The following is a 15,898-nucleotide window of genomic DNA, read 5'->3' on the forward strand; positions in this document are numbered from 1 at the left end:
ATTACTCTTCCTGTGGAAATATATGAAGAAAATGTCGTCTTGGCAGTTTACAACAGCATAGTATAATTTGATATCATACTTTCTGTCCCTGCACTGGTGGACTTCTGTTAGTGGTGTTAAGTTTCAAGCAACGCCGGTGCCAACAATCCTTGTGGGTGATGTTAATATGTTCTTATTGTGTAAGTGGTGAGTGGGCCCATTTTATTTTTCTGCTAAATTGGCGTAACTGAGGCTTTAGGGACAGAGAATAACGTTTGTTGTAGAGAGCGAAAGCCCCGGAGACGAGCTCATAATTTTAAATACCAACAGAAGTGTACACACACACAAGTGTAGCTCTACAAATATGTCTCTTGTATTTATTTTCATTCCTGCTATTAAGCTCATTTCAAACCAACCGCTCCACCCCTGGAAGACAAAATGGGCCAATGTATATTTGCTGGGTGACACATCAGCCTCTTCATACACACTCCATAGTCGCACGCTTACATGCACCATGTGACTTTGTCCCCGAGAGCGACTATTGCCGCCACTGAATTTTTCATCATTGATCTGATGTGATTTCCATGCTTGGCCGTCCCTTTGCCCTGTCAGCTCTCTCTCGCTCCCTAACATAGCCTCTCTCTCGGCCCAGAGGGCTAACAGAGCATGAGCCGTCGCCCCCGTTTGTTGTCTCCCACCATGCCTCAACAAAACCCTTCCCTGTCTTCCACCCACCTCCTCGGACTATCAAACACCCCGTGGCCTCGGCACTCCGTAACCGCGAGCGAGCCAGACCTTTGTAAAAGAGGGTGGTAAAACGCTCGATGTATTGACGTTGACTGTCCACCGCCATAAAGCTCCATCACCCACCTCCTTTCCTTCCTTGTCAAAGCAGCGGGAGGAGCAGTGGCTTGGCGTGTGTATTTGTGAGTGTGTGTTTTGGGGTGTAGACGGTGTGGCGTGGAAGGTTGATATATGACCGTGTGGGAGGCAGAGTCAGTGCCCCTCGGCTCCTGCACTGCCTCCTCCGATGGAAGCTTCTTGAAACGTCCTAATATCTGGCCAGCGCGCAGTGAGCGATGGCCAGAGCCAACCTGCTGATCTTAGCACTGGGTGCATTAGTTTGCCATAAAGAAAGCAGTGATTGTGAGACGTGGCAGGCGAAAACATATGAGGATGAATGACACCATATAAAAGCCAAGCTCTGTTTCAAAATCCATTAGAGAAGCAAGTGCCTGAGCTCCAAACGCAGCAGAAGCCGGGGCCCCACATCCTACCCCAGCCTCCAATTGAGGCATGGATTGCAGATCACTCTTGCAGTTCCTCCCTTAACTGTCCATTTAATCAAAATTTTTAATCAATGCATTAGTACATGACAGCTTTGAGGGGAGAAAAAGCATGCTTCACTCGGTGCCAGATATTGGCATCCAAAGATAGGTGGGAGATGAATGCGGCTCATTTGGTGCTAAGATTGAACAAGTGCTTGGTTTTTGTCTCTCTGTGTGTGTGTGTGTGTGTGTGTGTGTGTGTGTGTGTGTAGGTTTTATGAGTGTAGACATGTGTGATTGTGTTTTTGTCCGTGTGTGTGTGTGTGTGTTTGTGTGTGCATGTGCTTCCACGAAATCTCCAGCCCCCCCGGTGACACTACCTCCTAATTACTCAGATCTGCGCTCAAAGTGAAGAAATAATGAACGAGAGCTTTAATTATGCCTCCAGACAAAGGATCCCTGATGCCTCCAGAACACCGCTGGCACGCTGAGAAGGGTGAGGGCAGGTTAAACAGGAACCCTCTCCTCTGGGTGCGCAAAGCTGGTCAGCCTTGAACGCAGACCAAGACTCGCAACTTGACATGATGCCGGAAAGCGCGGACATCAGAGTGGAGGAGGGAAGTCTATAAAATGGACTCCTTGATTTAAAAAAAAAAAGAAGCGCTACGTAGGTTTGTTATCTCTAACAGATATGACACAACCTTTAATTAGCAGGGATCCCTGAAGCTCTGGGCCTGAGATGTAATCAGTGGACCTTTAGTGAGTGCACAACCCTCCCCTCTGTGACTACCCCCCAGGGCTGGCTGATCGAGGCGTCCTCGTGCCCCCACTTCTGCAGCGGGGTTGGCTGGCACTCTGGAGATGCCAGATAATGAGGAAGCCTGTCAGAGGGGCACTTCAAGGGTGCCCCTCTAAAGGCCTCGCTGCTTCTCAACAGAACCCACCAGCACCAAACACTGCCGCTTTGTTTTCCCTCAGAGTGCGTCTCCAGAGGTCCTGGCTGCTGTGTCCAGTGGGCCGGGGGTGTGTGTGTGTGTGGGGGGGGGTGTGTGTGCATAGAGGGAACCAAACTACACCCCCCCCCCATCCTTCAGAGTGCACAATCTCTTCCTCAGCTCAACTGATCACATCAGATGGGCTAATTATACGCCACACTGTGACTAATGAAGAATATAACAGAGAGCAAGTTCCATATTTACTTCCATGCATATTTACCAAGTTTGGGCGTGCGCAGAGTGTTGCGTAATCCTCGTCCTGACATGTGTTTGTGTTGTTCAAGCTCCGGTAGTCCTCCTGATGGGGGAGCTGTGTCCATAGTGAAGCGCACAGTGCAGCGGTTAGAAAGCAACAGAGTGCGTTTACTCATCTGCTGCACCATCTGCATTTATCAAGTCCTGCTACTTCTATTCAGTAGAATTCAGAGGAAACTGTTGTACTTTTTACTTTTTAAGAACCACAGAGAATGCTACATTAAATGTCCTCAGAATGTTTCAGGGAATTGAGCAAGCGGAGGTATAGCACGTTCCTGTATTCTGTTTGTACACTTCACTCATTTTAGACTCGGTATATTCAAATTTCTCTCTACTTTTAGGCAGTAAACTTTTTTCTTTTTTTTTCATTTTAAATGAAAGCTTCAGTATTCCCCCATCAGAATTTCCTCACTGGCAGCGTGGAGAGAGCTTTTGAAGCAGGCTTTGGGAAGTAGAATTCACAGAAGTATGATTTAACAGTTGAAGAAAACATGACAAGAGCGAGCAATTCAAAGATTTTAGATTTTTTGTTGTGTTTGTTTTGTATTTTTAAATTCTGCCGGTTTGGAGATTTGCTGGAGCGACTTAAACTTCATTGATATCAGTCCTGATTGAAACTTTTTTTAGTCATCCTTTTTTGTGAGAGGGTCATAAACTCAACCATTTACCGGCCCCGTGACAAACATTGCTGGCACAAATTGTCACGGGTAAGTACACATTGATGTGGGACGAGAATGACAATGCTTTCAAAACGACAATACAGAGTCAACGCACTTAATGGCTTAATAACTTTGGAGTGGGTACAGGAATCTGAACAAGCGGCGCAGGTGAAAAGGGTAAACCTTCATCGCTGCGATAGAGGATGCAGAGCTGATGAAAGGGTTAGGCTCTCTGTTGTAGAAATGTTTTGGATTTAAGATGTTGGATCACAACAGATAATACAGGACAAACTGAAGACAGATAATACAAGACATTTCTTTTTTTTTTTATTTCACAGGTGTTGCATAGTTAAAAATACTTAGAAACAATAGAATATAGGATTAACCATGAAAGGCAAATATATGTCCAAATACTGGAAAATACGTGTAACAAGTTGTAGATTCAAAATAAAACACAACATTGAATTTTAAATGCAGGGAAACAGTAAGAATATGACAAAAAACAGGTGATAAAGGATAAGGGCATAAAAATACCTACAATAATAACGATGTCAAACAGTATTGAAATTTAGATTTTTCATAAAAAATGTATTAAGGTGTTTTACAGTATCAGTAGTTAATATTAGCGTCATGTCAACCTGCAACCACATCAAAGACACTGATGCATCAGTAATAATAATAATGATGTTACATATAACTCCATATAATTGCCTCTGAATATGTTTCCTCTAATAAGACATGTGTTCACATAAGTAGAATTTTAAAGACGGACCGGAGCTTTAATGGATTATTTTACACTGTGTTATTGCTCCTCTTACTTAAGTAGAGGATGTAAACACGTCTTCCTCCACTGTCAGAGTGATGGGAGTTGAGGGAAATAAACAGTCTTCTCTTATGATGATTAGTGCGAGTGCGCCATATTGATCAGCGGTCATACGATAAACAGTGGAGAACAGGAATGCACCGCCGATCGTTTGAGCCCCATTAGTCGCTGCTTGTATTGCCTTTGATTATTGCTGACTGAGCTCCCAGTGCATGTGATGGCTTTTTACTGCTAGAACTGCTGCTTTCAACCCTTTTTCCTTTTCCTTTTTATTTTTTTTTTTTGAGGAGCACATTAAAACAGCACTGGCTCAAAAGACAAACCACTCCATGTCTGCTGTCACGCTGAAGCTGCGTCTCATACACAAAGACAGATTTGTCGGTGGATGGTTTTTTTTGTTTTTTTTTTGGTTGAGAGGAGATTAACAACGGATTTAAAATCTCGTGATGCCTCAAATCAGATGAATCTCATGAGGTATATAGGGACTCACACCTGCGCAAACACACACTCGGGCAGACTCGGTGACAATCAAATGCATTTAAGACCTGCCTCGGAGGCTAAATCCTGTTCTGCAGCAGGCCAGCGACTTGGGCTCAGAAGACAGACGTGACAGAGTCGACAGTGACAGTGATGATGATGGTGATTGTGGTAATAATGATTATGCTGATTATTACGGGGCCGCCACAGCGATGTGGTGATTGCGCCGCAAGGAAGAAATAGAGGAAGACAAAGGGCGACACTGACAAAACTGATGATGAGGATGATGATGATTAGAATCCCTCAGTTTCTTTTTTCCTGCTTTTGGTGATCAACTGTGAGCCTTTTGCAGCCTTTGTTGATCTTTCTTTAATTGGCAGAATAGCAGTGTGGGGAGTTAACCGAGGATATCTCTACCGCGTCTGAGGCCTTTGATTTCACATGACAAAAAGAAAAGGCACTGTTGAGAACATTCCAGCAACTCCCTTTGAAGGGAGTGATCTGGCAGTGCTCATTTGAATTATTAACGGAGCAAAAAAGGAGAGCAAAAGAGCGATAGACAGAAAAACACATAGAGGAGAGACAGGGAGATGGATTCCTATCTTTAGCCGGCGATGCCAAATTGTTTCGGCTTAAACCACGTCAAACGTCTGTGATGACTGATCGTTGCATCAAACAGTCAGGCCAATTATCCAGGAATGAGACTGTATACGGGCAATAAAGATGGCTGCCGGTGGAGGTGAGCATTTGTTTGAATTACCGATGTTTTATTAGTCGGCCTCTTTCAGTGGAGTTCATGAAATACAAGTATGAATGTGTAATTACAGGTCAGCCGTCCCCCTGCTGCTGAATTATTTAATCTGCAGAGGAAGTGTCCCAGAGCGAGTTAATTCTCTCTGTGGTTGTGTTGTGTCTGCCACAGCAGGACCCCATCATTACTGTTGGTGCAGGCCAAAGCAGCAAACAGGAGACTTTTTTTTAAACTGCACTTGCAGAAAAATGGAGAAACAAGAAATGTTTTTAGTCCAGTTTATGACGTGATAACCGGAAAATTCTCTCTTCATTATGCAATCTGACATTTTGGCCACATTGAGGAGCATTCAGTAGCATGTACTGTAACATATCCTTCCATTAAAGGTACGGTTGGTAATTTCTTTATCGTACACTTTATATCTTATTTTTTTAAATCCTCTTCATGTCCCAATAGCCATCAATAAATAGAGTTGTCTGAAAGAAACTTATTTATAAACTTATATAAAACTTATATATCATATATTACAGTCCCTCGCAGGACTGTAATAAACATGACCAGTCATTTCATTCGGACCAAATGATATTACATGGCGTACCTCTGTGCCACTAACTGACCTGCCTGCCTGCACCCTGCCTGTGCTGAAGCAAAGACAATAACCAGATGTCAGCGAGTGAGTCAGGGAAAAGTCATCTTCTAGCAGCTGTCAGGCAGTGCACGTTCAGGTTTCTTCTGGGCGTAGCTTCGACAAGAGGGCCAATATAAGGGGGTGGGTTGCCTGCCCCATGCTAGCTTTTCCAGGATTACCAACCCTAGCTATAAACATCCCTTTCCTTGGATACACAAGCTGTAGTAGCACGTATGAGGAGTAGTTTTTTTTATTTTCCCTGCATCAGTGGAAGAAATAAGCTGATTTAAGACTTGTCACAAAGTGGAAGATCTTCGCAGATAAAGGCGTCGGGTCGCAGCGTTACAAGCTGATCATCTCCCACGAGCACGATATCTCCCTGTTTGGCTGCATCAGTCTCATCTTGTCGCCATTTTTGTGGCAGGTTTCTTTTTCTGCTGCCATTATTCTGACTCTGGCACTGGAAGATAACATCCCTGTTCTTAATCCTGCCTACAGGTCTCTGATTGTCTGGGTTGGGTATTTTTTTTTTTTTTTCATCAACATCAATGAGCCAGATCTATTTGAATCACTGAAAACAATTTGAGATGTGGACACGCAATTCCCAAGTCTTTAAACAGGAAAAATAAAGAAGAAGGTACATACAAGATAAAAACTCATCTTCCGAGGACCAAGGTTTAACTTTTAATTGGCTCATTCTTTAAATCGTCTTAGGTGGCATATCAGTATCATGCTCGAGGATCTAAGGATACAGGGCATAATACAGTATATATATATATATCATTCACATCGTACAGATTGTTAATTTGCTTAATTTGACTTGTTTGCGGTAAGAATTCTGAAATCACATGTCCGGGAGTAAATGACCACGTGATGTTCCACCGATCTCTCCTGAGACATCAAGGTTTTGAAGCCGGATTTCGTGATAAATTGGGTTCGTTTCCCTGCATTTTTAAGGTAATGCGGTATCCATAACCGACTGGCGCCCATGATGTAACAGATACATCATGTGCATTCTCTCTGTCTGCTTCTTTTTAAGCCGTTTCAAACAGAATTAATCAAAAAGATACATTAAAAGGAAACTCTGAGTTGTTTTTCTTGTACAGTTTAGCGTGCTCCTCAGTACATGCTTGGATGGATGCATATTTACAGCTCAGTAGATGCAAGAGCAGATGAAGAAGGATGTCACGACCGGGCCTAATAACAGCCTGTTTTTTTTTTTTTTTTCCTCCTTTTTATGCATTTTCCCCCGGCTTCACAGATCTATCTGCTATACATGCTGTACAGTATGTGTCCTTGAGCGTGCAAACTCTCACACACACAGGGTGAGGTAGTGCTGGCCACTGAGTGTGTGTGTTTATGTATGTGTTTGCAGGGCAGGGGGGGGGCAACAATTAAAAGGCAGCGTGCAGTGTCCCGGGAGGTGCTAATGCCCAGGATCAGCTGTTCTAATGTCATTCACGTCCCCTCTGTTACTCAGCCGGCCTCGTTTGATGTATGAATCCACTGGGGATTTCCGTAAACCCCCACCACCAAAACCCACCCACCCAAATGCTACCACCGCCACTTTTCATACCCCCACCCTAACCAACCCAGCCCCGGCTCTACAACCCCTCCTCCTCATCCTCCTCCTCCTCGGCTTGCACAGAACCTCCCCTTCTGTGTCTGAATGCTTATGTTGGCTTTTATCGTGCTCAAAGTAAACAGAGTCGCGCCAGGGATAGTGGGAGAGAGAGAGAGAGAGCGAGAGAGAGAGAGAGAGAGCGAGAGAGAGAGAGAGAGAGAGAGAAAGAGAGAGAGAGCGAGAGAGTGCAATACTGATAAAGGTGGAACATGCACATTGTCTGCGCGCTGCTCGCATTCCTGCTCCATCTTCAGTAGAGACACAAAAGCCAGCAAAGGGGAAATTTAAAAAAGGCAAGAGGAGGCAGAAGAAAGGAGGAGATCCAGAGAGAAAGAGAGTGAGTGGGAGCGAGCGAGCCAGAGAGAGAGAGAGAGAGAGAGAGTGAGAGAGAGAGGGCGAGAGAGGAAGAAAGAGAGTAGAGCGAAAGGATCTCCCTGCTAAATGCGCAAAGCGTCCCGTCACCCCACGCTGAGCTCCATGGCCAACTCCGGCTGCCTGCTGCTCTCCGGCTCCGGGATGCTACCGCACTCGCTCCAGTGTCCCCCTGCCTTCCTCTACCTGCCCGAGGTAAGACTGAATGAAGCTCGCTTTGTCACCCTCTCTGTCTCTCTCTTTCTCTCGCTCGCTCGCTCTCTCTCGCTCTCTCGCTCGCTTGCTCTCTCCATCCGTGCCTCTCATTCCTCCGTGCGCTCCTCCGCGGGCACGTGATGGCATCGCGCTCGCTTTGTGCCGTTACCCTGAGCACTTTACCCCGTCCCCCTACGCCCCCCTAACCCCTGACCCTCACCCTGCCCATGTGGAGGGGAGGGTCACCCCCTTTCATTTGTCCTCTCTTCTTTCCCTCTCATCCTCCTCGTGTTGCCTGCCTGCCCTCCAACCCCCTTTCTGAATGAAATTAAGAGCAGCGAATTGGCGATTTCACTGTGACGTGGGACCACGCAGCAGTGTTTGTGTACATCTGTTGCCTCGTGACTCACCGAGCTTGGAAGTGTTCCCTCCTCTAGTTTGTTGTGTTCACACTTGGCCATCGCTGCTCTCTCTGCTGCCGCAAAGATAAAGATAGTTCAGAGTCAGGTGTGTTTTCAAAATGAGAAGGGGAAAAAAAAAGAGACTCGTGCTGCATGGCTGCAGGAGGGTGCCAACTTTTCCTTAGCTGTTTATAGAATTATGCAGAAAACCCCTCGTTTATTGACACGTTGTACTGTGTGTGCGTGTGTGTGTGTGTGTGTGTGTGTGTGCGTTGCCTGAATTGTCACCCAATCTGAACCCCAGGCCGCTCAACATTTACAAAACCAGATTACAGCTGAAATTCAAGTTGAACCTCTGAAATCGAGAAGTTAGAGCCTATATGATTACAGCACAAAATAATCATTATGTGAGGCTCCAGTGCTGGTGTTTAATAAATTCTGCACTCAAGTTCATAGTGGATGTTTGGCATGTAAACTAATACTAAATTGTCTGAAATTGTAAGTGGAGAATTTCCAACTCTCTCTCGTCTCATCTCTGTTTGCCAGCGTTTTGTTTGGCTTATTATTGTCTCATTGACTTTAAGGATGTTTTACACATTAAATTGAAATACACACTACGTCCAGACTTGAAAAAGAAAGCAAAATGTCTCTGTTTGTCAGAGGGCCCCACAGTGAGCTCTTCATATTTCTAATGTTAATCACGACCAAGTGACAACACTTTGAATAATCGTACATCTCTGCAAATTAACATTGATTTTCCCTTTTTTTCTTTTTTTGTCGCCCTCCTTTGGAAATTGATTCAGTCACTGATCCCCTTGTTTTGTGAAACCTGAACACTACAATTTTCTGGAGGGAGGTGAAAAATCAACAACAAGGTGACTCTTAAGAGACCGTGGGCCTGTCTAGCTGCTGAATTATTCACATGTTTTAATTCAGCGAGTTGGGGTCAGGAGTGCTGTGAGTGCTGGGAATGGGGGCTGCAGGGGCGGAGGGTGGGTGTGGGAGTTTGGTTGGGTGGTGGCAGGGGGGGGCGAGCGTCCAATTCAGTTTTTACTACTGGCAGCATGTGTTGCAGTAAACAGTGTGTGTGTGTGTTATACTGCAGTGATGCGGGGGGAAATAACCGTGAGCCTGCTCGTGATGGAAACCCCTGCTTTCTCATTTTGAGTCCCGCTGCCTCACCCCTTTCTCCCCCTGCCATCATGGTAATGTCCCTCACCCCCTCCCACCCATCTGTCCAGAGCGGGCGAACCCAACCGGCCAGGCAGGGACAGGGTGAAGACCAGGCTCCACCAGCGCACACCAACTATAGAGAAACACCTCTTCCACTTTCAAACTGAAACTAGATTCACCAAGAGTTAAAGTAAAACTGAATTTAGGAAAATTAGGATAATCTATGACCTCAGGATCTGCAAACATGACAGACCTTTTTTTATTTATTGAATCTAATTAGAAAACGAGATTTTCTTTTAAAATCATATTTCATTTTTTATGTCATGTTGTGAAAAAGCTTTCTAAGATCCACAAGTAAAACTGTGAGTAAACCCAGTTCAGGTGGGTTTACCTGCCACTACATTCCCCTTTATCCAAATCCTCCGGATGGCCAGTAAGCCTCTTGAGAGAGTGTGTGTGTGTGTGTGTGTGTGTGTGTGTGTGTGTGTGTGTGTGTGTGTGCGCGCGCATGTCCGGCCACATGTGTGTTTATGTCCACAGTCGGTCCTAGACAGAGCTGAAATTGAAACTTCCTGTGTGCTATTTTCATGAAAAACCCCTTTTTGTTTCAAATCCCTTTAATGTATCAGCAGCTTTTGCTCTTTTTCTTTTCTGCTTTTCTTTCTCTCTCTCTCTCTCTCTCTCTCTCTCTCTCTCTTCTCTTTGCGGTAAATCCTCGCCCTGCAGTGCTGTGAGGGGAAACAACCCTCTGAATCACACTGTGGCCAGCGTACCCCTCCCCACCGCCATCCCCTTTCCTCTCACATCAGCCATCCCTCGCAGGATGCTGCCCGTGTTCCCCACCATCCCCCCACCCCCACCCTCCCACCACCGCCGCTGCTCTCCTGCTTCCTCCCCCTCGCCACAGTGCAGGGCTGCAGCGTTGGCTCGTGTAAGATGACAGCCAGAGAACAGAAGGGGAATAGATTGAGGTGATAGCCTCTGCCTCACAGTTTGTTTGCATTTCAAATAAGACACTGTATTAAGTTAGGCTCGGAACAGCTTTGCTTATTATGTGTGAACATGGCGCCGCATGATATCACAGGAAGACAGGAGTTTATTACATAAAAGATTAGCAAAGCATACCTTGCCTTTATTTGTGTGCAGCAGTGTTTGGGTGTGTGTTCTCAGGCAGTTTGCTTTGATGCTCTTTGTAGTCAGCTGTGCTGCGTATAAATCCCGGCTAAATGTTTGTTTTCATTAGCACAAGGAGAGACTCCCTGCGGTGTGGTGGGAGAACTGTGGGCTTCTGATTACAAAAAAGTGGCGGTATCACACCACTGCTGAAGGGCCGATCCTCCTCTCGACACGGGGAGAGTTTCTCCACCACATGGGGTGCCGGCTTCATCCTTCCGCAGGATGATGTCACTTTTCTTCCACCGCCAATTTGTATTGTAGTGGCTCATTTCGTGAGTTATGGCGCTGGATATTGAGGGAGTTATGAATTACAGTGTGGGGAGGCTTTTACGGGATGCAATGCTCGCCGCTGTAGGCCTGTATTAAAGTATAAATATATTTATGGTACGAGCCGAAGCTGACGGGGTAGCTCGGGTTTGCTCATGGTAGTTAGTAGCTGTCTTCAGAGCCATAAAAACATGGCATCGCATGGATTTTCTATTTACCAGGCACTGGGTGGGCATATGGCAACGCTCGTAAATGTAACTCTATTATCTAAGAGGATGCTGTTGGGTGAGAAACAGGGTGTTACTTATGTCTAAAGAGGAAAACGCAGCGGCTGTTTTTGTCTCTGTGTCACATCTCTCTCTCTGTCTTTGCCTCGGACTTATCCGGAGATCTCCCGTTTTCTAAAATTGCCTCGCTTTGATTTGTAATTGGATTTTCTATCATGGCATTCCTCTGTGCTGATGTCTATTGTTATTGTTGCATCTATTGATTTCTTTTTTGTGGCTTCTTTGGTCGGGCTGTTTTGAATCTCCCCCTTAACTGTACACGGCTTCGGTATCGTCCTAAATGGTTAGGTCACAGAGAAGAGGCGATCCTTCTATGCTGGTGGATCCTGCGAGGAATTGCCCGGGCTCTCTGGTTTCAGCTGCCTCCTCCACCTCCTCCTCCTCCTCCTCCTCCTCCTCCACTTATTCCTACTCATGCTGATCTCTTTTCTACTACTGTACTGGAGCCGACTCTCTCCCTCCTCACACACACACTGATACATCTGGTTAAAGGCGAGGGATGCAGGGAGGGGAGGACTGGGAATACTCGCGACACACTTCCCCCTCAGTTCAGGCCTTGATCCTGCCTCCCAAAGCGCCGCTATTCACAGGGACTTTAGATATCGAAGGATTCAGGTTGGTGGTCTCCCGGGGACGGACTAATGCGACCGTGCAGAGACGGCTCCTTCCTGGGGGATAATTATTGTAGGCCAAGCTGTACTATTGACAGCTGTAAATGGAGATGCTGTCTTTAACTGGGGAGGCCTAATAGGTTTTTGTCCCTACATGGGCTCTCGTTAGGCCCGTGTGGGTGCATCTGAGATGAGTTTGAGAAATGAGCCACGGCCTCGCCGGGCTTCAAATAGGGCTCCGAAAGACCACCACCCCCACCATGCCACCCCTTCCCGACCTCTCGGGGAAGAGGGTTAACACATAATGGTTGGTTCTTTTTCGATCCACCATTAGCCTCTTACTGTTCATACTGTATTTCCCCATCATCTATAAAAGAGGAGGCTGGTGATTTTCTATATTCCTCTTACGGTCAAGAAATTCCACGAAAAAGACCCAATCTAGCAAACGATCCCCCCCCTAACAAGTGCTGTCTGTGTTTCCGAAGCCCGGTGTATCTTATTCCTCTTCGCCATCACCGTTGTCCAGAAACACATCAGCGAGCCACACTGGGTGACACGTCTCTTCATTACCATAAACATGGCAACAGTAATTTATTTTGAATCAATCCCACACTCACTGTCCTGCTGCAGGAAAAACACCAAATGTTTAATAATCTGCAGCTAAAAATAGTCCACTCACATCGCGCTGTTTTTCTTTGGTTCCATTAAAATCTTCTGGTCTCTAAATGTTCCTGAGAAATTACTGAGGCTTTTTTTTTTTTTTATTGAAGCCATGTTATTTTCAAAGATTTATGTAGGAGCTGATGAATTCAGAGTCTCCGACAAGGTAGGAGATGGAAAAACAGTTTTTTGGTTGATCAGTTAACAATAAGAGGTTAGATATATAACAACACCCGGCTCACACTTGCAAGTCAATCTCAGATCTTATGATTTAGGCATTTGTTGTGTCCGTTTTCACAAACTATCTGATTCTTCTCTGTTGTGTAGTCGTAAATAAACGCTGCATTTGAAATATTTCCATTATATCACAAAGCTCTGCCAGCTTTGTTGTTTTTCAGACAATTTAGTCGAGCACCGTTTTCTCCGATTCAATCAGGCACAAATCAAAAAAAGTTAAAAACTAATGTCATGGGCTCTGGAATATACCTCTCAATATGTTCTATGTTGTGGTGCGAAATCATTCAGCGTCTTTCTGTTGCCGCCTTTCAGCTGTTTTGTCCCTTAAACAGCTGATTCATAGCAGCATAACAAAGGCGGAGGGACTGATTGAAATGTTTTCTCACTTTTCTCTGCCCCCGAGGAGAATTGTAAATCACAGCTCAGTCGTTTATTTTGAAATTTCATTTGGTGTGTGAGCGAGTGCTGCCTTGTTCTTCACAGAGACTTCACAGTCGGGCTGACTTGTGTGTTTTTTTTCTCAAGGCTACCCACCGTCTTACTCCACTAGACCTTTGTAAATGGAACAAAATTAAATTTGTTCCCTGTATAGAAGAATGGCACAAACACTGCAATAGATTTACTCACCAACAAAGGTTTTCCTCTGGGGCTCCGCCTGTATTTTTAATGTGAGCGCACATATTTGAGCTTACATATGTATATTTATTTGTCTCCCTGTGAGGAATTCTTGTCATCTGTAGGTGGATGCTAGCAGGGCTTTGCATGCACGCTGCTGTGCAGTGCATCAATAAATGTGTATTTACATTTTGCCAATAATGCTAAATATCCTCAAGTCATTAATGTGGAGCGTTAGCCCGGAGTGTCTATATTCTGAACCTATAGTGTCAGTGAATTAGCATTCACAGTGCTGCTGATGCTAATATACTCCACTCCTGGAAAACAAAGCTGCACTTGCAGATGTCCTCACCTCACAATAATTACCAACTTTTTTTTTTTTTTCAAAGGTGGCAAATTTCTAATGAGGCTTTTAATTAACGTCAGTGTTAAACATTTGGTGCTGCTCATCACGCAGAACGGAGGAAATATGAAACCACAGGAGATGCTTCCTGTGTTACCTGCTAATATATCGAGCCTAGAGTAATTTTTGTTGAGTGGTGGTGATGCGATGCCTGCATTTACCGATACATTACTTTTAAAGAATAATTAAACCTTGTGTTCTCCCTGTTTTTTATTCAACAAAAGAAGCCAAACCTTTTTGCTATGTTTTGCTTAGGTAAAATAATCTAAAATAAGTGAAAAAGATTACAAATCTGAGATGATTTTTGATGCTAGTTCCTGGAATTAAAAAGGTTTTAAGATGCAGTAACATTTCTTTGCTAAGAGGATAACGAGGCTGCATATCCTTGCAAATCTGTGATCCGCGACACAAAGATGCAAAGGTTCAGATAAAGACTGCTGGTCACAGTGGGCTCTTGACACTCGCCGCTGTCAGCTCTGCATTGCAGTGGCCTTGTTTCCCACCCGCGCTGTTTAATACATCTCAGGAATGTCCACTAGGTTTCGAGATCTCTGCTGCTCATTCGCTTGACTGCTCCTTCCGGCCAAACGGAGACCGCGAGCGAGAAGGGCTGGTGAGAGGGAGAAAGACAAGACATACGACACAACGCCTCCCTGTCTTTACACTGCGGGAGCTCTCACTACATCACACACACTTATACACTCACTCGCATACTGTTACAGGAGGATAAAGACAGGAGGATCACCTCACAGTAGAGACCGTTTGTAGCCCGTTTTTTTCCCCCCCTGAGAATATAATCTGTCCCGAGGTTTTCTATTTCTGCAAATGGCACGCTAAAATGCTTAAGCAGCCAGACCAGCTTGAGTCCAATTATTTCTTTACTGCAGTATCTTAGCCAGCTGTGATTATTATGTTTATAATGTAGTGTCACTCTCATACTGTCCTTCAAGCATTCTCCTCTCGGCGGGATCCTCTCAAATGAGACGTATTACCCCGTGTGCTGAGTTAACAGAGTGGCCGTACAAGTGAAAGCAAAAAAAAAAAAAAAAAAACTATCACAAGCCATTAAAAGCACTGCACCTTTTTATCACCAGCGGCTTAATGGCAGTGGTGAACAGCAAAGCATTACTGCCGCCTCTCCTTGTGCTTCTGCAAGCCCGTTTCCTTCACCACCACAAGACAGGCTGCTGCTGCTGCTGCTGCTGACAGATACATCTCCAGGCAAACACTGAAATTTAGTTTTTCAAAAGGTCATTATCTGTCTTCATCGCGGCGGCGTGCGTGTTGCATGGGAACCAAGTTTGAGGAAATGATTTCTCTTATCAAACAGGCCTCAGAAGTTCAATTCCCCCCTTGTAGTCGATCTCATTATTTAATTTTTAAAGGATGCAACCGTACATTGTGTTTGACTACTAAGAGGCACGCTGGGTCACCCGCTAAAGAAGATCAATATTTGAACTATGCTGTTGTGGGTCAGCATGTAGGGGGGTATAAAATTAAATGGGGCTTGAAATTGATTTCAAGTTCTCCTTGAAAAAGTCTACAGGTATTCTGAAATGAAACCAAGAGGAGAAGTGCCGCAGAGAGGAGATGACCTCCACCCAGGCAGATTCATAATTGTTTTTGTTTCTCCAAATTAAATGAGCCCTTTTATTATTATTATTATTATTTCTATATTGCATAGGTGGGGGTCCGAAATTGCCAGTTACGGCACGTTCGTTTTTAGAGACCTAAAGTAATATAAAGTAATGTCCATGATTCTCCACTGGCGACTCCCTTTAACACCGTGAAACAAATGATCACGGGATGGACTTTCCAAACAGAAAAACCGGGGCTTTTGTTTTAGTTAATCTCAGCTCGGCTTCGCATGAACAGCAGGAGAGAGAAAAAAAATAGCAAAAGCTTAGACTTGATCCGCTTTCCTTGCGGGCAACCAAACAGGTATCCCACTGATTACTCTGCTTCTCATTGGGTAACCAGTAAGAAAGGAGAGAAGCTCATGTAATTTATCCCAAATCAGAGCCTCCCTCCTCCTCCTCCTC

The 15,898-nt window shown here is 44.9% G+C and overlaps 1 protein-coding gene across 7 annotated transcripts in view; it reads left to right on the forward strand.

Annotated features, from left to right (window-relative positions):
• Positions 1 to 15,898, forward strand: part of LOC118123902 (RNA binding protein fox-1 homolog 3) — a 255,107-nt gene that overhangs the window by 156,824 nt on the left and 82,385 nt on the right. For 2 of the 7 annotated variants that reach the window (XM_047344005.1, XM_047344008.1), the window contains exon 1: positions 7,575 to 8,026. The exons of the other annotated variants lie outside the window; for them this stretch is intronic. In XM_047344005.1, coding sequence (XP_047199961.1) covers positions 7,901 to 8,026 — 126 coding nt within the window. In that variant the 5' untranslated portion in view covers positions 7,575 to 7,900. Of the gene's footprint in view, positions 1 to 7,574; positions 8,027 to 15,898 lie in introns of those variants that run through there. 7 annotated transcript variants of the gene reach the window in all.

This window comes from Hippoglossus stenolepis, chromosome 16, assembly GCF_022539355.2.
Source record: "Hippoglossus stenolepis isolate QCI-W04-F060 chromosome 16, HSTE1.2, whole genome shotgun sequence".
NCBI lineage: Eukaryota > Metazoa > Chordata > Actinopteri > Pleuronectiformes > Pleuronectidae > Hippoglossus > Hippoglossus stenolepis.